The following is a 21,731-nucleotide window of genomic DNA, read 5'->3' on the forward strand; positions in this document are numbered from 1 at the left end:
ATGCACTACTGTTTTGACTGAATTTTCCCTTTCAAAAATCTATGTATACCTTGCAAAGTGATTTGAGGTAGTACACAGGATAGTTATAGTCAATACTGTCCAAACACAAAGGCTTAACACACAGGTTACAAGAAAAGACACTGTTAGGATGGGACACTGGTTTGTCACAAAAGGGCAGTGAATGTCAAAATTCTATTTGTTTCTCTGCCAGGAACACAAACTAAGAAGCTTGATGGTAAATTGCCATCCCCATTTTAATTTTTGAATACTAAGGTATATTTTGCATCTACAAGGTACATTAATAGGGTATGTGGTATTAGACAAATTTTCATTTATTTTTCTGCCTTTCAAATGGAAAAGTCCAACAATCGTGAACAAAGGGCACCAGGCAACTGCATTACCAACAACCAAGATCAATTTGATTCCATGGCAAGATGAATGTGAATGAAAGATGCCCTTCTCCTATGCCATTGGTGCAGTAAACTGGAAATTCTGCAGCAACTTGATAAGAGCTTAACTACAAAGTCTTTCAATTAAATATAAAATTAATAACACAAGAGAACAATAGCTTGCATAGCATTTGTTTAGGAACTGGACTTCTATGGTTTAAAAACTTTTATTTTCAATGTGCTGCACACGTTGTAATTAAAGCAGTACTTGAACAACAATATTTATGTGGGTGCAAGAGAAGTTCACACTCTTGCCAGTAAGGATGAAGAAGGTGGTCCAGGGCTGTGGGACACACTAACAGCAGCATATTGAACATGGACATCTAAGCCATGTTTAGGATTTATTGTTATCATCCTATCACTACTAATCAGCTTTAAAGAAATCATGGCTCAAGGTTGCTGCAGCCACCCCTATATGGGCATTTTAGTTCTTTTTTTTTTTTATAGACTCCAGACTCAGACAAGTTATATTGGTCTTTCCTTAACCTGACCCCCTCTGAAACAGAGGCAAAATGGCACCAAAAGGAAAAACTTTGAAAAGGGAAATTTAATTTATCACTTATACGTGGAAATTGGACATCAACACAGGATACAACTTGGATATCTATTTGTATGCATTCAATTTTCCTTTGCTGTTTTAACAAGAATTAACTCCATTGTTTCACAGATTCTGGAAATAACTTGCATTGTAACAGCAAGAGCCAAACAACACAATGACTCTCTTCCCGAGTTTCCTCTAATGAGGTCTTGTCTGACATAGCTTTCTAGAAGTATCTAAAGGGAGGTAAAGAAACAGCTACCTAGAGGATCCAAGAATTAAATATCCATAAATCTAAGCCACAATTGCCGCTTAAGTAGAATTTCTGCCACTACTTTTACAATACATATTGCAGATTTTTGCAAATATGCATTGATATATGATTAAAACTATTTTGATGGAGATGTGCTCCTCCATATCAGAACGACTTTGAGAATATGCTGATCAGCTACCACTGAGAATTATGTGCATTTTCATGAAACTAAGTAATATTAAGCTGAGACACTCATCAATTTCTATGAGTAAACTTGAGGCAAATATTTGTTGTGTCTGTAGAACCACAAATAAAAGCTCAAACTTCAGGTAGAATCAAGGCAGAAAAATACAAGATCAAAGCTGCTTTAATTAGAATAAATAAATACCTCTCTGCATGTTGAACTTAATGCATTTGCTAAAGTTCTAGCAAAGCCATATGGTCTGAAATGGCTGCTTAAAAACATTCACTAGAAACTTGGATTCCAGTCACTGAATGCAAATACATTATTACTTCAATTTGCCACAGTGCTGAAGTAATCAGGATGTTCTAAATCAAGGCTCAAATAAAGGTATACTTCTTGATGTTTCAGAAAATATAGAAAAAAGTGTTACTTAAAAGAACATCATCAAGAAATAACAATCCCAAAAGTTTAAGAATATACATGATCAAACGTTTGAATGAAACCAACTAATAGTTGGTGAAATAAGAAAGAAGCTTTCAGAAAATAAGAGGACACACCACTATAAGTGATGGTTAATAGAAAATTTCATGTATAAATTCGCTATCAATTATAGTCATGATATATATAATGGTAAAGCTTGTCATTCTCCTAAATATTTAAAAATGGCTTCAACTTATTGTTTCTTATGATTAGTTTTAAATGTGAGCCTTTTTAGGATTAGCCATTACAGTATCCCTGATTTCAGGGGTTACAGAACAGATGAAGTACATACCAAAAAGGTAGGTACCCAGCTGGCTTACAGGATATTCAGCAAACCCTTGCATTATTTTAAGGGGAAAGAAATACTCTTACTTGAAGCTTACAGCACCAAAACCAAAAGAGAAGACAGTAATCACAAATCACTTGAATTTCATTTAACAAATTTATTAGGGAATGTCAAACAGCAGAAAGGTTGAATGTTCACATGAAATGAGAGGTCAGGGAGGGTCTGTCTGTTCATCTGAATAATTCCTATAGCTCTGAGTCTGATTTTCTCTTCTGAGTGTGCAGGAAGAAAGAGTTTTGTCCTTTCCCGAGTTGAATGCTCAAGGGAGGAGGAAAAAGAATCTCCTTCAATGTCTACCAAGACTTTTGGACAAAAAGAAACAAACACTTCAATCAGATAAGAAGAATGTTTCTGTCTAAGTGAATTAAAGATATATGCTTGTTTCTCAAAAGTGATTTTTTTTCTAAAAAGTTTTTCAAAACCAAATTCCGTGCTCCGAGATGTTTTCTAACTTGACCTTACAAGACAAATCAGACAAGAGAACTTGAAAGAAGGCATTTAGTCAGCTGTATTAGAAAACACAGCACTTACATTGTTAGATAAGTTAAAAAAAAGAAAACAAAGCGAACTTGAAACTCTCAGGTACGTAAGGAATTTCTAAATTACACAAGAAGCACTTTTAATGGAAAGAAGTTTCATGGAATGATTTCAAGCCAAAGAAAAGGGAAAGGAAAAAGATCAATTATTAACATTCAGAAATCCTACCATTTCTTGACAAACAAAGCTGGGACTTTTACTGTCTGCTGAGAAATAGGAAAAATCATAGGTAAATGTCTTTGTTCTTTCTCGTCCTGTGTCTCCAGTAGCACCCTCTGGTACCTATTAAAAAAAGAAAAAAGAGCTGGTACAATACATGCTGATGAAGTAATTAAAAACATTTGACAATAAATAATCAGAATGCAAATTTAACATGAGGCTATACAAATTTAGAAATTTATGATGACAGGTCAGACTATTATTCCAGCAGCACTGATATAATTAGCAACAGATATGCCCTTCAGCAAGAAGGATAATCAAGTCACAAAACAGCACAGCAGGAATAATTTGTGTTTTAGCTTTCTGCTCCAACCACCACAGTACATTTTTGTCACAATATTCAAATTCAGTGAAATCAATCCCATATATGACATTATTACAATCAGGGATTATCCTAAATATATAATTTATAGGAGCCAGAGAGACCTTTGCACTGTGAACAGCACTTCAAGGTGGAGTTGTAATTAAAATGATGTTACACACCTGCAGCTCAAGACACGACAGCTGGTACTACACTTCTGCAATACTACACTGTGATCCAAATCACTCTGAACAAACTACACACTGAAACTCGTATACAGTGAAATTTCTTTTCAGGTATTCGTCAATGGAAACTATCTTGCAAAAACCAATTTGCTGTATGACTTCTCTTGCTGAGAGTATATTGTTAAAATACACCATCAAAATGTTAGATCAAGTGATGGGTACTTTGGGTTTGGCTCATTTCCACAGGAATTCCAGAAGACTTTTTCTACATGAAGCAAAGGTTTAATAGCTATCAGGCACATACCTCTTCTACTGTTGGCTTTCATCTTCCAAATCAATAATGACCAGAGTGATAAATCTTTGAAAAACTGATGAGATACAGACTGTAGGGTGGTTTTCAAACAACCACAGTGCAGCAAGTTAACAGTGTAACCTGTTTCCCCAAAGATTGTTTTCATCGTCATCACCATCATGGCTGGGCTTCGCAAACGAAGATTTGGGAAGGGTTCTACCCACATTTGTTACAAGCGCGCTGGTGGCTAAAAAGGCCAATACGAGATAGACACGTCCGACTGCAAAAGGTACAGCAGAAGGACTCCTTAGGTGGTATATTCAGCAAGACACGGTTCTTTCTGCGTTGTCTTTTCTCCTCAAGAGTGATCCTGCGGGCGTTCTCAAAGGCATCAGCAGTGTTATAGATGGTGTGTCTCCAGACCTCTCGATTTGAGGCCAGAGCAGACCAGTTATGTTGATCAATACGGCCAAGGCTGAGATGCTGTTTCAGGGAGTCCTTGTATCTTTTCTTTGGGGCTCCTCTCTTGCAGCAGCCGGTGGCAAGTTCACCATAAAGCAAGATCTTAGGGAGGTGGTGATCCTTCATCCTTGAGACGTGTCCTGCCCAACGCAGTTGTGTTCTCAGCAACATGGCCTCAATACTTGTGACTGCTGCTTGCTCTAGAACAGACGTGTTAGTCACATAATCTGACCAGTGGATGTTTACGATTGTTCAGAGGCAGCATTGATGGAAGCATTCTAGGAGATGCAGGTGGTGGCGGTAGATGACCCATGATTCAGATCCGTATAAGAGAGTAGACAGCATAATGGCTTTGTAAACACTGATCTTTGTACTTTTCTTCAGGTGTTTATTTTGCCAAAGAAAGATTGTTTTAACACTGTATTTTAAAACCTAAGAGCTGTTCTCCACAGTGCAGTAAGCACCATTGCTTTGTCCAGTCATATTTTGGCAGCTACTCAGTTAAAACTTCCTTTTTTAAATTATGTTTACTCACCTTTAAGTTTGTGATTGTTGTTTTATTTTTTTCCATCGAAATAATAAATTTTGCATTGAGGTCTTTCTCCCTGAAAAAATAAAATAAAAAAAAAAAAAGACTTGAGCATGTTAAATAAAACACCACAGTCATATTTCCACCCATGAGGTTGCTTGCCACAGTCACTTATCAAATGAATTCACTTTTTATTGTATTTTTTAATTGCTGTGACCAATGTTTACTTATTCCTACAGCATATATTTGAAGTATTTGGGCTTGCCTCCAAGTACCTTCATTTAGAAACAGAGCAGAAGCTTGGGGAAACCTGCTTCAGAAATTGAACTCTGTAAATCAGTTAAGTGGTTTGTTCTTAATTTGAGGTACCTTGATCCAAAGCCCAGTGACATCAATTAGGTGGCTCTAAAGAAGGGTAAAACAGAACACTACAAGATAAGCCCCAGTCTCTCACCATCATTCCAGCAGCAGGAGTTCCCACTTTCCCATACAGTCTAGGGAAGAGGGACTAATGTTTAAAAACACAAAAGCCTAGTATTTTAAAACCCTCTTACAAATAAGGTACCAACATATTTTTTGAGCTGCAATGCATCATGGCAGTGCAGAGGAGAACCTCTGCTACCAACAGAGTGTTGGTAGCAGGTTTGTTGCTTCCCAGAGCACAAAGATTCCATGAAGAAAAAAATCCAGTTCTGCAGCAGCGTTTTCATGTACTTGAATCTATTTCACATCATCTGTTTCTGAGTGTTTTCAAAACTATCACAAAAAATTGTAAGCTCAGTGTCAAAAACCAGCACGTTCCAACCTGCTTCCTGGAAATCAGATTTCGTTATCCCTACTCATAAGAGCAATACAGGCTGCTCCTGAATGACAACCTTGAGCAAAACACCTCCTGTGCTAATAAAAACACGCACATGGAAGAAAGAGCCAGAAGAAGAAGATACACAGCACACAAAACCTCACTCCCCAAATGCCAACAGACACACCTGTCTCAAAACCATCTGCCAAGTCACCTAACAAACTGGTGTGCCTCACTGGAGCAGAAGAAAGCACCAAAAAAATAAAAGCATTTTATTTATCAAAAAACTATTAAAAAAAATTAAAGCAATAAAGTGCTGCTTTAGCGTATCACACAATATCTCAACAACTACTAGATAATCACTTGTACCAGCCCAAATTGCAAAAAAGAAACTTCTTCCCACTAACAGGAGATCCAAGTTCAGGATTTTAGTGTGACATTTCCTTCCTCATGGCGCACTGGATCACCCAACTCTGTGTTCCTCCAGATGACACTGCAGCCATCCTCTGTGGATATTAAATTTTTTTCAACAGTAAAGAAAAGCAAAGACCATTTAAAATCTAAATTAATGAATAAAGATTAGGCAAATAAAAGTGCTTAATTAAATATCAACACATTAAGTTATTTTCTAAGCTAATAAAAGATATAATTGTAATAATTATAGCATTAATTATAAAACTGAATTTAGATCTACCAGAGAAAAATTTGAGGTATGCCTTGTGATTATTAGATCTACATTTAAGATACTGAAATACCAAAATACAGCAACAGATAATAAATAGGGAAATGGAGAAGTTTCCAATGGTGGTTTTTTGTAGGAAACAGATTTTGGCACTGCAATAATGCAGCCTGTGGATGGCTGCCATTCATCCTGCTTCTTCCAGAGTCTCTGCCTGTCTGTAGGTATTTGCTCAGCAGAAATGTAATAAGTAATCTGCCCAATTAAATTGTCAATCTTACTATGAAAATCTGTTTCAAATATAAACTGTAACCTGCTTCCTCTAGAAAGCTTAAAAGGACTCTAGGCAGGAAGAAGTTTGGCCAGAATTATTGCTTTTTAACCTTGATTTCTTCATGCTTGAGGTGTGCAAAGTATGTCAGTGCTTTCTTTCCCAGACCAAGCCAGTTCTCCATATTACTCATCTAAAGTTACTCAATAATGGATGACTGATACAAAATGTTTCATGTCCAACACCCACATATGAACTACACAAAATTCTGAGAAGTCTACAGTAATTAATTTTGTGATAACACGGATAATATTAATAAACATTATTAAAGAATAAGGATTTCAAAGTAAAAAAAAAAAGGCCTTGTAAAGCACTAGCCAATAATACAGTTCACAAACAGAATTTTGCATTTTTGTAGGAGAAGGGATAGGGAGAGGACAATCTAATACAGGAATACTATGAACAGAATCAATAAGCCAACCAGAGAAAAGTGACCAAAAATTAACAGGAAACAAATGCTAAAGCATCATTTTAATATGAGACAGCTGAGTATAATTTATTGTACACATAAAAGAGTTTGAGAGTATCCCATAAAAAACAATTGCTTTCGTGATGCCAGTTATTTCCAGGCACTCATTTAATGCAGCTCAGAGGGGCCAAATCGCTTTCAAAAAGTTTTGATTACAAGCTCCACCCTAATTAAAGGTTCAGGCTGTAAACAGCTGTATTGCAGTGTTGGGCAACCTTCTGAGAACCTTCAGTGCTGGGAGAACCCTCCAGCACCAGCTGCTCCTCCAGCATCCACAGGGACCACCAGCCCTAATCCAGAGACCAGCCCCAGCCACTAAGCCAAATCTCTGCCCCTGCAAATTCTAGCCCTATCACAAAGCAATATAAAGGGTCCAGCTGCCAAAGATAGTTCACAATTAATGCTTCGATGATTTAAGAAATCCTGCTTCCCCCCAAGCCCAATCTGCTCACACGGCAGCACTGAGAGCTGGCCTCCTGGCTCTTCTCCCTGCTGTTTCACACACCACGTGGAGTTCCAGAATCACAAGGGAAGGAAACCTATAACCCGTGATCCCGTGGCCCTTAACCAAATGACAAAGTGATCATGTGGGCAAGTTTCTTGGCACAGACACCAGGAAATGTATCAGTCCAGTGCTGTTATTAACTCCACTGTTGCTCAATTCAGCTACTCATCCAGCAATTCATTGCAAGATGAAAAGAGGAAAGGCAAAAAAACAGAGAAAAAAAAACCAGAAAAACCACTTCAGATAATACTGACACTTTAATATAAAACAATGCCAGTGTTAGGACCAAGATAAGATTAAAAGAACTAGTATCCTTGTCTTGTTACTGACTTGCTAAATAGCTTACTTGGGCCAAGTTTTAATAATTTCCTCACAAGAGGCACACAGGTTGCGAAGAACTGCTTCGAATTGAAGATAATCCAGCAGCTGTAGCAGCTCCATGGAAAAAGCTCCAACGGAGATACCTCTGTGTCAAGTTTCTTTCTTTCCTTCCCTTATATTCCCTGCTTATTTTGAGGACAAAGACCAGAGCAGTTTTTGCATCTCCATGGGCATCTAATTGAAATCATACCATAGACAGCCAAATATTAGCAGTATCTCCAGATTTCAAAGCAACTTTCAATGACCCTTGTTCATTAAGTCACCCACCCCAAGACTTTTTGAAGATACTCCCACAGAGAGAAGGGAGAAAAGCATGAAAAACCACTGTGACCTCAAATATAAATCAACAAGGGAAGCTTTACAGAAAGCTCTATTACTGACATGCAAAATCTGTTTGGTCTTTTTCCAAGTTCATCTTTAAGTTCCTTCCTTTAAGGTCCTTCAATGGAAAGTTCAGTTATTTAAACAGTGCTTTTTTTATGAATCCTTTCAGTATTATTCAGACACTAGAGCATTTATGATAGCTAAACCATTAAATATTCATGATATTATGATTTCTATTAAATTGATATTATGGGGATCAGTTGTGATTACCTGTCAGACTCTGACAAGAGAATAGAAAGAACGAGATGTGTTTCATCTGGGGTGTGGGAGGGGAAAACCAAAAAGGACCAGGCAGAAAGTGCCAGTTTTCCCAAATATTGTTTCAAAAGATCACTTCAGCAAACCTCCAAGGCTGCACAGCCAAGTCACTGACACTACCTCAGCTGCTTGCAGAGCACCACAGTGTCAAAACAGAAAGAGGGGCTGTAAAATAAACTCTTGGAAATTCACTTAACTGTAGACATTTAAAGAAAAATCTACTGGAAGAGGATTATATTGAAGCAGATGTGTGATTTTGTTTCTCAACCACCCTAAAACATAGTCTGAGTGTTCATAAAAGCAACTCATGCTCAAAGGCTTTTCTTTTCAGCAAAGTGCCTCCTACTTCTTATGTTCACATTTTAGACACAATGTTAGATATTTCCTGTTCTGTCACTCTGCTTGTTCACTACCCAGGTGTACTTCTGGGGTCACAAAGTGAAAGAATGAAGGTTGCTTAATGACCAGGAGAATTCAAGCTAAATTTAATTGAAAAACAAGCACAAAGTGTGGTACAGAAAGAACCCTGCATTTTCTAGTAGCGGGATAACATAGTAACTGTATATTTGCCCTCATGTCCCACAGAATTACACAGACCAAGAGCACTCTCCTTTGTCTGAGTAACTCTTAAGAGGGGAACATCAATACAACTGTACACTTTAAAAGGTCAAGCAAAAACCCTCCTACACAAGAAATTCTTTGTTACTTTCTGTAACTACAGGAGAAGTAATATTGTTGCAATATGAAGTATCAAACAATTTCTCTTTCCCATCCAGAGGTTTTTGTTTGGTTTTGGAGGGGTTTTTTAACTTCTTCTATGCTTACTAAATTATTTTGTAAAAAGTACATTTTTAAAGAATGTGTTTCCATATCTAAATGCAGCTAAAAAGATAAATCTGGTGGTCTGCAAATAAAATATCTTCAACACTCTTTATGTTAATTTTTTCCCCATAACCATCAGTAACAAGTAGTTTCAATGTAATGTTGGCTGAGACTAAAACCAGAACAAGTCAAGCAATCTCATCTAACCCCAAAATTCTGAGAATCCACTGTGGTTTGAGTTACTGGTATAAAACTCACAGTTGTCTCCATGGCAGGGTAATAGCCCAGCATATCCTGAGCTCAAAGTGACCCCACAGAGCTGATTGATATGGCTACAAGCCCATAATCAAATGGCTGAAGCCACGTTTACACCAATATAGTGTAGAACTTAACATTGTAAAACTACACATTGTACCCACAACAAGTGCAATCACATGTCCTTTAGTCTCAGTTTGAAGGGAATCCTAGATGGATCCAGTGATGGTTGATAAGGGCTGCAGCCTCCCCCTCAGTCAAGAGGGCTCTGCAGACTCTTTGACAACTGCCTGTTGCCTCTGACAGAATATCTTCATTATCTTCCAGACCTCTCCCAAGCTGTCAAATCCGTCTGACATGGGCCAACAGCCTCAAAAGCTCGGGATGAGCCAGGGCTGGCTGACAGATGGGCTGTGCCAGCTCTCTGGTTTCACCTCACTTGCAGCCAGACAAGAAGAGAGCACATGAAACTCCTGGGGACTGAAGTTAAAAGAAACGGCTTCCTATGGATCAGATTGTATTTGTGTCTCATTAAGAGACAAACTGTGCACCTATTTGGTACTTTAAAAGAGAATTTTGTCATAAAGCACGTTTTATGTGGGCATAAGGTTTTCTGTGATCAAGGGAATCTTAATCATTTGCTACTGCACATTCCCTTCTGTGATGCCAGTTTAAAAAAAAAATTGGCAAATTTTGCAAATAATTAAAAGACAGAGTTCTGCTAGTCCCAGGATTTTCTCCACAGTGCAGCTGAAACCAGAACAATAAATCCAGTGACAGAGAATGCAGACACAGGGGAAATCTTGTACATCTTATGAAACAGAAATAATCCCTAAGTTTATATACTAGTACACACATATTAGTTCTTGTATGAAGGACAGTCTAGATTAAATGCCTTTTGCCATAAGAATAAATTTTACCAACAACACTGGAAGCCAGCAGTTTAATCTACAGCAGTAAGGCTCTCCCAGAAAATGAATATACAGGTGTCCTTGTGCTGTCTTCTGTCAAATGATATCCAGCTTCTTTGGGAAAACTACGCATACTCACAGTAACAAATACAGATTGGTGACTATATTAAATCATGTGCCTGACCTGCTCTTAAAATTTGTATTTTTAATAATATTATAGATAGCTTCACCTCCCAATAACTCAGAACATGTCAGGTGGGTAGCCACATAAGCAAATTTTTAAATCAGCAACAGCTAACTTAAAGTTACTGTATCCATACATGTCATGGTCACTGATCTCCTAATAACCTGGAAAAGATTTCATGTTCAATTTGCAGACTACCTCAACAGCGACTTTCCTGCTTTGCCTGCCTACTGACCAGGCTCAGCAATGGTCTTACCAGCAGGAACTAGTCCTGTATAACTGAAGTTTAAGACAGCCACACACAAACCCCCTTCTTACACATTTGTGATGCTACCCTTTTAAGAAAATATAGCAAATGCCCATCTTTGGCAGAAGTGTCATAAAATATAACCTCAGACACAACCAAGTTGATATGAACGACACCCTGGAACTGTGTTGTAACTATTATAACACTATGAAGTTTATCCTGCATTTCAATCCACATGATATTTTGTTCTTAATATGTTGTTTCTTCCAATTTGTTCTTTTATCCCTGCTACTCTAAGTTATAAAGACAGGATTAACTTAACCATTTGTGTACAGCAAAGCACGATTCAAAGAAACCATGCTGTCTCCCTTCAGTGCTCTTCTCTTTTGGGGCAGGAAGTCCTCAATTTAGAAATCCATGAAAAAAAAAAAATTGTGCCTGACCTCATGGATATTTTAGACCCTCAAATAATCCATAAAGCTGTTCATATGTTGTTCTTTTCCTCTACTGAGACACATAGAAGTAATCTGGAATGAAAAGTGACTTCAGTTATCTGAAGTACAAATATCTCTCAAATGTATAAGCATACAGAAAAATGATGGGTGTACTTCAAGCTTCTGCATCTCACTATTGCTTTGTATTCACAATATAAACTCTTTGGAGAAGAATCTTCATAAAGTCAATATTTGAAGTGTCTGACTCTTCAACAGTAAGAACTTCAGCCCATCAGCAGTTAAGATGCCAAGTGCCATGTACGTGCTCTTTCTGTTAGATACCTCTGAAAAACCCTCTCTCAGTAAATAACTCTGCCTTTGTACTCACAGCTACTGCAAAATAGAGGACTTTGCTCTTCGATTCAGTCAGCTGTTCTTACCAACAATACCTGCCTTTCAGACACTAAGACTTCTAAGAGTCTTCAAGTCCAAGAGCTCAGTCAGGTTAAAACAGCTGAGTGCTAATCCCATTTATTTCAAAATCGGTCTTAATTTCAAATAAACAAAGCCTGAGAAACAAACTGACTCACCTTTCTCTCGCTTCACTGCATCAGGAAAGCTACAATTCAGAGACACTCATTATTTCTGTTGGTTTCAGGGAGCATGGTTTGAATGTATTTTACTGTTCATCATTTCAGCGATCTAACGTGCATAGGCAACCCGGCAACATGTCTGATAATACTGACATAAGTTAACTGGGAAATGCTATTCTAAAACTACGGGTTTAAGTCCAAAATGCTTAAGACCAAAATGTTTTGGGGATTACAAACTGCAAATGAGGCCAGGTTAATTGCATTGCCCCACATGTGTCCACACTGCCACTGTGCTCTGGCCCTGCTGGCACTGGAAGGTCTTTGTTCTTCAGCACCAGGGAGGGGGACAGATGAAACAAGGTAGTGATTGTGACAAATCCCACTGCCTCGAAAAATTTTCGAAGCATTTGCATTAAAGTATTGTGTTGCCGTGGGATTTAGGTGCTGAAAAAATCTCCGGAGTAGTTAATTAGGGGTGAGATAAGAAAAGGGTTTATTTGCCAAGGCTAAGATGTTACAAGACGCGCGCGTGTACCCCTGTGCCCGAGAGGTTACATTTTATAACATCATCCATCCAATCCCAGATGTATCCACCCTGTGGCCTTTCCTCTGGACCGCCCCGGGGTCCACCCCCTGAAAATGAGTCTGGGGTGCATTTCGGGACCCTCCATTCATCCCATCTTCATCATCATCAGAGCACAAAGGGTACATAGTTACCTAATTCTTGACTTCATTCTGTGGTTTAGGCCCAGATATGCTGTTCTGTCAACTGTCTAGGCCTAACCTTGACAAAAGACTAAACATTTCTATTGGATTCAGGAGTAGGGTTGATATAGGGAGCATAGAATGGGGTAAGAGGGTTAAGGAATGTGTAAACAAGGGTGCTACAGGGAAAAGGGAAAGGAACAAGGGCAAAGAAGAGAGGGTTTCTACTTTCACTGCTTATAAAACTTACAAGTCTTACAAATATTAAAAGAAATAAAAAAAACATTAGGGGCTTAAGGCATCAATTGAAAAGGCCAGAAAAATAAACACATGTAAGCAGAAGCTGTATTTGGGCTTCCTGACCTCTGATGGTTTATGCAAGATTAACTCTTCAGTTCATGGCAACCCAGTATTTGGCTGGAACTCCTTGGAGCTACTTCTGCAGCAAGTGTGCTCCAGTTTTGCTGCTCACCAACACAAGGATAAAGCTCTGCACTTGGGACTATCCCTCCTAATCCATCTTCCTTGATACATGTAAAGAGCAAGATCCCATTGTAAAGACTGCATTTATTCTCTCTCCTGTGTATAAAGCTGCGCAAAAACCACTGCAGAGGAGGTTGGAGGTAGAATCCCAAGCACAGGAGCTGCTTAGAAGCCAGCCAGGTCTAGTCTCACCTTCCCATTCAAGCAAGATCATTTCCTGTAATGACTTTCTTAAAAGGAATTATCTCTACCCAACTGCCCAGGCTTTCACTCCTCTCAGGAGACTCTTCCACAACCTGCACTATCTCATTAGCAGTAATTCCTTAGATACTGTTTAAGCTGATCCATTATTAGCTTCGTTCCATTACTCCTGAGATATTATGAAGGAGCCATAACTAAATATTTAATTCCTCTTTTCAACATTTAAGCCCTGCAAATACTTCTAGACTTGCATCTCCTAATCTATTCCAGTAGTCATAACACAGAGTACACATGTAGCTTGATATTCTTTGAATCAATGACTGCCATAATTTTTGTTGATCCTTTCCCACATAATTCAGATAACGAGGTTCCAGAAACAGAATTTTATGAGATATTGACTCAGAGACTTGCTGGGGGAAGCATCAACCACAGCTTCAGTGGCTCTGCAATGTATTTGCAAAAAAGAACTGCACTGAGATTGTAGCACACTCCTAAATTCAAATCCATCATTTCTAAGTAGAAAAGCTTCAAAGATTAACCACAGAGCAAAAGGGCATAGAAAGCAGGAAAACAAGCCACTGATGTTCAAAGACCGTGTACTTTAGCACAGGTGAGAAACTCTAGAGAAACAAACCACTGGGGAGTGATGACATTCTCTAGTGCTTGTACCCCTAAGTTTTAGCTCAGCACTTCAGCACTGCTGACATTTGCTATTGTGGAAAAGCCTAAGGAGAATACAACAGGTTTTTCTAGAATATCCCAACCTGCAGCATCCAAATTCCCAGCCAACTCTCATCCTTGCTGATGGCTTCTCTATTTAACTTCTTATTTTAGCATAGGCCACTCTCCTCAGACTCTGCTCCTTCACACAGCTGTCCAGTTCTGCATTTTACCATCCCTTAACAAACACAGACCACTTGCAACTTAACCTCTTCAGGACAGCAGCTGTTCTGCCTTACATTTGCAATGTTATCCTTAAACTCCTGGGTAAAAGAACTCTGGCATTTCCCCATCTCCTGACTGCTGCTTCTTCCATTCCTACATAAATAGGACTGAACTATTTATCTACTCCTTTTTACTCTTATACCAAAAAAAGCTTTAAAACTTTAAAATCAACAGTCTTCTTGCTACTACATTGATTACCAGTTTCTGTTACCTCTTATGTTTGCCTCTGACAACCAAGACTTTTCTGTAAGCCCACTAAGCTCTTCTCAACTTTTTTTTCTTTTTTAGTCCTTACAAGCTTGAGCCAATGCTCTGTTGTGAGCAAGCTGCTGTTTCTACTTCATTTGCTTCAACAGGAGGTTCTCCAGCCTTTTCTCATCTTTCAGTAGTCTGCTTACAGCCTTATAACACAGCTTATTACATCCCTTTCTCAAATATATAATCTGTGTAGATCCCATTTAGAGGAGCCTCACAATACTCAGCACCTCTGCTTCCCAGCAAACACTGCTACCTCAATTCCATCTTCATCCCAGAACTACAGACAGAAATAACAGCCATAAACTACCATCTCTGAGACTTTTATAACCCTTGAGGACATTTTTACCTAATCACAGCTGTTGAGGTCATCATTTATTGTTGATACCTGTGCTTGAAGAATACACGTTCTTGCCACGTCAGATGTCAAATATTGCCAAAACCAGGGACCAGCAGGCCCTGCAGAGCAGGGACAGCTGCATGTCCTACCCACCCCCCTTTTCTCTCAAGTCCTACATCTTAAACACACAACTATACAACAATCATTTCATTTCACCTATAAGGAACACAGGTCAGATTCTACACTTCTAACTCACAACTGAACAAGTACTAGGTAGTGATTATTAAGGAGAGATGACGTGTACTTTGTCATGTTGATGCTCACTCCTCTGGCCTCCCCTAGAGCAGAGGACCTGTCCTGAGAAGGTGTGCATGACCATACTGTAGAGCAACACTCTTCTTACTGTTCATTCCTTTTGAAGAGGTGAGAGATAATAAACAGAAAATAAAAGCGTTTTTTAATGTATCCTACAAAACTAAGAACACTTCTACTTCCAGACGTCAAGTTCTCTTACTATCACCTCTACATGACCCTAGGACTTGGACCAGAGTCTACACTGTTACACATTGACCCAACCCTAACAACAGAAGTCGCACACTGGTGAAGGTCCTTAGACACACATATATACATAGCTTCCTTTCAGAGGGAGAATTGCATCTACTTTGACCACTTTTCCAAAGGGAAAAATCTGTCAGAGGTCATTAAACGGGTTCAAGGTTTTTGGACACCAAACATGGCAAGGTCAAAAAGTCACACTCAGAACAGTTAGTTCACCTTGCCAACTCAGCATGAAAGTAGATTTTTATTGGAGTCAGACTCACCCACATATAAAAGCAGAGGCAAGAGAGAGATGTACATTCACCTCAGGCACACCAGAGCCTCACACTATCTTTACAGATCTTTCAACTTCTTTTTATAGAAGTTGTATATGATTATAAATCAAATCACAAGGACCATTACTAAAATGGAAACTCAAACAGTTAGCATAAGAAACAGCAAACTCAGCCTGCTGATAAACAGCTTATCCTCATTGGTACAGTAGTTCAGAAAGTGACAGTATTGCAACACTGGCCGTATTTAAGCTCTGAGTTATGTTTCTGGGATCACTCTGGACGTCTCTTAAGGGCAACAACCAGCAATCACCACTCAAAAACAGACGCAGCAAAAATTTCACCATGCACTTCAGAGCCAAACATGATATTTAGCTGAGTGTCCTTGCTTGTAATCACTACATCTTTTCTCACTTTACCTGTGTTACATTGATGTTATACACATTTTGTCAAAACACTCTATAAATTCATGAAAATGAAAAATATACACAGTAACTTGTACTTTAGACACTGCAATTTACCATGAGAAACCAATTCATTCTCTCTTCCCTGTATTGAAAACTCTGTATTTCCATGCATGTTTTCTGCTCCTCAATTCTAAAAAGCAGGAACACTTAATTATAAATTCCATACTCCCAGTAAGTCCTTACCTAAATCATTTGTAAACATTTAAAATGAAAATTAAAGACTTCAGCTGGCTCTTCACTGTTTACTTCTTTATCTCTTTTTGCTGCTACAAAAACACTCCAGTCACATGTTCCCTGTAAAATGAAGCAGCTCCTTTTATATCTCTGTCCTTTGCACTGGTATATTAATTTGAGCAGTTGAAAACTCTGCTATTGATACTAAGGCCTGGATTGTGCAAGCAGCTATTTTTAAATATAATAAAATGTTGGTCCTAAATTTCCCAAGGTACTCTGACTCCAGCTCTGCACAGAGAGGAGTTGCTTAGACTTACATGCATAACCAAGAGGTGTAATAATGTAAATCCAGAAGGGCCTGCCTCACATCTAATGAATAATCACACAGAATGCATTTGTGGATTAAAGTATCAGCATCAGCATGGTTTTTAATCCATACAAACCCCAGAGTCACAAAAAACCCTTCTCCAAGCAATAAAATGTATTTTCTCTGTCTCCCCACTATCAAACATAAAAGCTGTTAATCTTCAGGCAGTCATTGTGAATGACCACACAGAGCACTACAGCCTCTGACAGGCACTTCTGCCATATCCACTGGTCACTTCTGTTTGGAGAGCAAATCCAAGGAGTGTGTGCATGCAGAAGTAAAAATTGATCATTTAAAGATGAAATCAAATTGCAGTTTCTATTTCATTATATTGGAAATAAGAACAGAGCTGTGAAAAAGTCTACACAGCTTATTTATTTAAATACATTTATTTTAAAACACTGAGAGCACTGGGTAAGTCAGGGGAAAACTTCCTGCAGTGTAAACCCACATTCTGACATCAGCGGCATCTCTGCAGGTAAGAACAGCACATGGCTCTTGTTTAGTTTGTTCAGCCAGGTAAATACAGTAGTTAGTTTAAGCAGTTACAAGAAACAGATGAAAAGGGTTAAAAATCATAAAAAGCTTGCTCTCCTCTGCTACTTCATGAATTAAAAGCCAAACAGAACAGAGCTATCAGGTGTAAGAAACTGAGAGGCACAAGAATTAGCAACAGTATTTGCAAGAATCAAGTTGATATTTCCTTTATTAAATACCAAAACATGTTTTTCTTAATTAGCATATTTTAGATGGTTTTATTTAACAAACAAAGAAAGTGTAAAAGTGGCTTTCTGGAACACTAATTGAATCCTAGTTTTCATGCAATGAAAACGTGACATGAAACGAAAGCAAGAAAATATTACCCCCTTTCTTCCTAAAAGACTCCAAACAGACAAACATAAAGCAATGCCTTTATTTGAACTGTGCAGATGCAATGTACAATACAAACCACAGAAACAGAATCAGGTGAGGCTTAAAAGCATCCCAAATATCTCACACTATGCAGGAGACAGCAACTAGTAACCAGGAACCCAAAGTCATCTGTTCAGTATGTGAACAGAAAAGGGCCTCAAAGCTGATTACACTTCTCTATAATCCCATCATTTTGCTCAGAAAATGGCCTTTCTGAGGAAGGACAGGATCTTGATGAGAAACTACATTTGGCAGGACTAGACATGGAATTCTTCAGTCAAGCCCTCCAAAGTATAAGATAACAAATGAATGCTTCTAGTGACTGTGTTGGAAAATGAACCTTAGAAGTAATGGTGTCCAAAGCCATTACCTTGCCACAGCAAAATACATAAACCACCCAACCTCACCTCCCTGCAGATTTCTATCCAATGAGGAAAAGCAAGGCTTCCTCCAGCTGGCAGGGTTTTTATCACTTTACAGAAACATATAGCTATAAGCACTGACTGAAAGGCTGTCATGGCAATTCAGTATTGAATGACGGAAACCAAAGGGCAGATGGAGACTCACGAAGGAACTGAACTTCCAAAGCTTACTCTCACAACTGGTTTCTAAGCAGTTGATGTAAATCCATCAGACACACGTTTATTATGTTATTCAGAGATAGTCAAAAGACTGTAGAGCAACCTCCATGTAACACAATTTGAGATGTTCAGTGCTCTAAGAAGAACGGTCGAGAGCTTTGACAACAGCACTGAAATGAAAAAATTCCTTCCAGGTCAAGTCAGAGAAGGAAAAGAAGATAAGTCACAGCAGAAGAAACAAGAATACTAAAATTTGTCATCTAAGCAATGGAACAGCAAGTAAGCCTTAAATAACAACCCTCTCCCCACCATGATTCATTCCAAAAACCATGTTCATGACTTATTACACAATTAGCAGTGCTATGACACCACACAGTGCAACTGCTCCATAATGCAGGAGTCTTACCAATAACCATTCATTAACTTTGTCTTCTCTAAGTAAAAATGACTCATGAAATAAGCTGCATTATACGATTAAGCTTTGAACAAACAAAGCAAATTTAACTGAATTAAATTTAACTCTATACAGTATCTTGTTAACAATTTTGAAAATAAGTGTTGGAGAATGAACACCTGCCTGTAAAGTTCCTTTGAAAGGGTAGAAAGGCCTTTCCTCTGGAAAATGCTCCAGGGACCCAAAAAAGGTGAACGGAGCACAGCTGAGAGAAGATACAAGTACAAGGGAACACCTGCCAAGGTGACCCTGCCTTGGCACAGGAGTGGACTAGATGATCTCCAGAGGTCCTTCCAACCCTAACAATTCTGTGATTCTGTGAAACCAATATAAGCAAAATATAATTTCTGCTCCTGGGTTATGGGCCACTACACCTTCACTAGTGCAAGAGGAAAGGCAATTGGATCCCCTAAGGCTTAAGATCTCAGTTTTACAAAACACAGCACAAGTCCAGCACCGACTGAAGAGGAGGAAGACCACCAACCCCAGCACTGGGTCCCACACCAAACAATCACTGTGTTCCTGAAAAAATTAAGACTTACAAGTAACATCCCATGGCACTGAATTCAGCTTCCGGATAATGTTTCATAAACATCAAACAACATCCCATAAAGAGCAAGGTTTTGGCAACTTGAAGTGGAAGGCTCTTCACAGTTGGCATGGTCAGACACTTACCAGTTTTCAGAGCAAGCTTATTCACAGTCACCTTGCTGCCACACAACTATGACAGAGACCATTTTCTTGGTTTATCCCTTGGACAACATCAGAACTCTGTCTGCCCTGCTCTTAGGCTTGTACTCTTCCATCATATGACAAACCATTTTCATCATTTTCTAGGCATTCTCTGATCCAGCCCCATCCAAGTTACCCTCCCATGTGCAATACAGATGTCATTGTCTGATATTCCCTCACCACAACACTTCCAAAGTTCCACTCACACACTTTCAGTCGGTGTTTCCACTGCCTATCACCATCACCAGCCCTTTTCTCCTCTGCTATGTGCTTTCCATTTCCCTCTCTTCTGTCCCTTAGAAGATCACAGTTATAGTCCAAAACCAAAACTTCTACAAAACACTGCACATAACAAATCTTATTAATACTTAAAAGACCTGTGCTACCTGTTGCCTGAGACTCTCAAAGGAAAAGTGAAGTGTGTATACAGAATAACTTTAAAAAATTTTAAGAACCATATGGTTAGACCCGGGGGAGAGAGCAGGGGCAAGCAAGAGGGTGCAACACGATTATTCATCAACTCTGATCCCCAACCAACCGCTTAAACTACTTTAAACCAATTTGCAATATTTTCCCCTTCCTACCTACCTTCATCAACTTTATTTTAGTAAGACTTGTCTCTCCCTCACTGAAAACAAGATACTGACTGACTTTCAGAACTTGGTAAATCGTATTTTTTAAACACCTCAGTCAGACCCAATGAGAGGAACAGTGGAAGCCTCATTGGTTGCCTGTGCTTTAAACCACTTTTCTTTTGAATTGCCTACCTCACTTCAGAATGAGGGAAGAAGTAAGAGCACTGCCAGTGGAACCTGACAGTTTTCTACACGTGGTTCTTAAATTATATAATTGACTCTATCGTGCACAATATGCACTTATTTCATGAAAGAAAACTGTTTATTCCCCAGACACATCTGAGGAAGTGGGTGATGAACTCCTGCCCGTACAGCAAATGGGGCAGACTGCCAATTTTAGATATATATACTTATGTACTTTGAGCATAATATATCTATATGTAGATATAGATATATACATATATAATATAAATATACAATACAACATATCTACATGTTTTTATTAATGGCTCCAAATGAACTGGGCAACAATCGCTCTCTCAAGCGGGTAGAAGGGGCTGCTGTTTGTAAATGATGTGAGTTTCTTTCACATTTCAGAAGCCTCGCAGTACACCCTTGGCAGCTCCTTCTTCCCACTCTTCAACAAAAGTAACTTTTCCGTCCTTACAGAGGGATCAGACAACCTAGCGCTTCAGACCGTGACAGATCGAACTTCCCAGGCAAAGCCCCGCGCCGCGGGCGAACCACTTCCCAGCCTGCCAGGAAGGAGACGCGCTCTCAGCCCCGGGAGCCCCGGAATTCCCGGTGGAGCTCCCGCAGTGCTGTCACCACTCGCACCCCTTGCGAGCGGCACCGGCTGCGGAGCAGGGCCGGTCGGGGGGGTCCCCTCACTCACCTGCGGTTCATGGGCCGTACCCGCACGGCCACCTTCACCGAAGCCATGGCTCATCCCCGCCGACCCGGCCTGGCCCGCGCTGTCCGCCCCGCAGTGCCCCGCCCGCCCTGGGCCGAGCCAAGCCGCCCTATCCCGGGCTGTGTCGCTATGGCAACCACCGCCCTGCCCAGGGAGGACGGCGGCCGCGCACGGACAAACAACGCGCCACGCGTTCGGCTCCCCGGGCGGGGCGGGGGAGCTGCGGGAGGAGAAGGAGGAGGAGAAGGAGCAGGAGGAGGAGGAGGAAGGCTGAGAAGTTTTGAGAGAAAGGGAATGGGGTTAGGCGTGTGGGCCTATAGGAGCTTCCCCGTAGAGTCGTCCACCGCAGTATATTTATTGGAGGGGGCGTATGTGCCTATAATACCTATATATACATAAATATATTCATATATACACATATATCACAGAATCCATAAGGCTGGAAAAGACCTCTGAGATCATCGAATCCAACCTGCGACCCAACACCTCCATGTCAACTAGACCATGGCTCCAAAGTGCCACGTCCAGTCTTTCCTTAAACACCTCCGGGGACGGTGACTCCACCATCTCCCTAGGCAGCCCATTCCAGTGTCTAATCACCCTTTCTGTGAAGAAATTCCTGCTGATGTCCAAGCTAAACCTCCCCTGGCGCAGCTTGAGACTCTGTCCTCTAGTCCTGTCACGGGTTCCCTGGCGAGAAGAGGCTGATCCCCAGCTGGCTACACCCTCCTCTCAGGGAGCCACCTGGCTATATGTACATATATGTATAT

At 39.7% G+C, this 21,731-nt stretch overlaps 1 protein-coding gene across 12 annotated transcripts in view; it reads right to left on the minus strand.

Annotated features, from left to right (window-relative positions):
* The window catches only part of KIF16B (kinesin family member 16B), a 143,157-nt gene extending 122,094 nt beyond the window's left edge, over positions 1 to 21,063 (minus strand). For 11 of the 12 annotated variants that reach the window (XR_003529395.1, XR_003529396.1, XR_003529397.1 and 8 more), the window contains exons 1-3: positions 20,944 to 21,063; positions 4,782 to 4,851; positions 2,956 to 3,069 (exon numbers count right to left, since the gene is read on the minus strand). Coding sequence is in view for 9 of the 12 variants with exons in the window: in XM_027653822.1 (XP_027509623.1) it covers positions 2,956 to 3,069; positions 4,782 to 4,851; positions 20,944 to 20,990 (231 nt within the window). In the remaining 3 variants the exon portion in view is untranslated. Of the gene's footprint in view, positions 1 to 2,955; positions 3,070 to 4,781; positions 4,852 to 11,443; positions 11,528 to 20,943 lie in introns of all 12 variants that reach the window. The other variant, XM_027653820.1, reaches the window with a different exon arrangement.
* Between the last annotated feature and the right edge of the window lie 668 nt (positions 21,064 to 21,731).

The sequence above is a fragment of the Corapipo altera genome, unplaced genomic scaffold (genome assembly GCF_003945725.1).
Source record: "Corapipo altera isolate COAL_440 unplaced genomic scaffold, ASM394572v1 70, whole genome shotgun sequence".
In the NCBI taxonomy this organism is placed as follows: Eukaryota; Metazoa; Chordata; class Aves; order Passeriformes; family Pipridae; genus Corapipo; species Corapipo altera.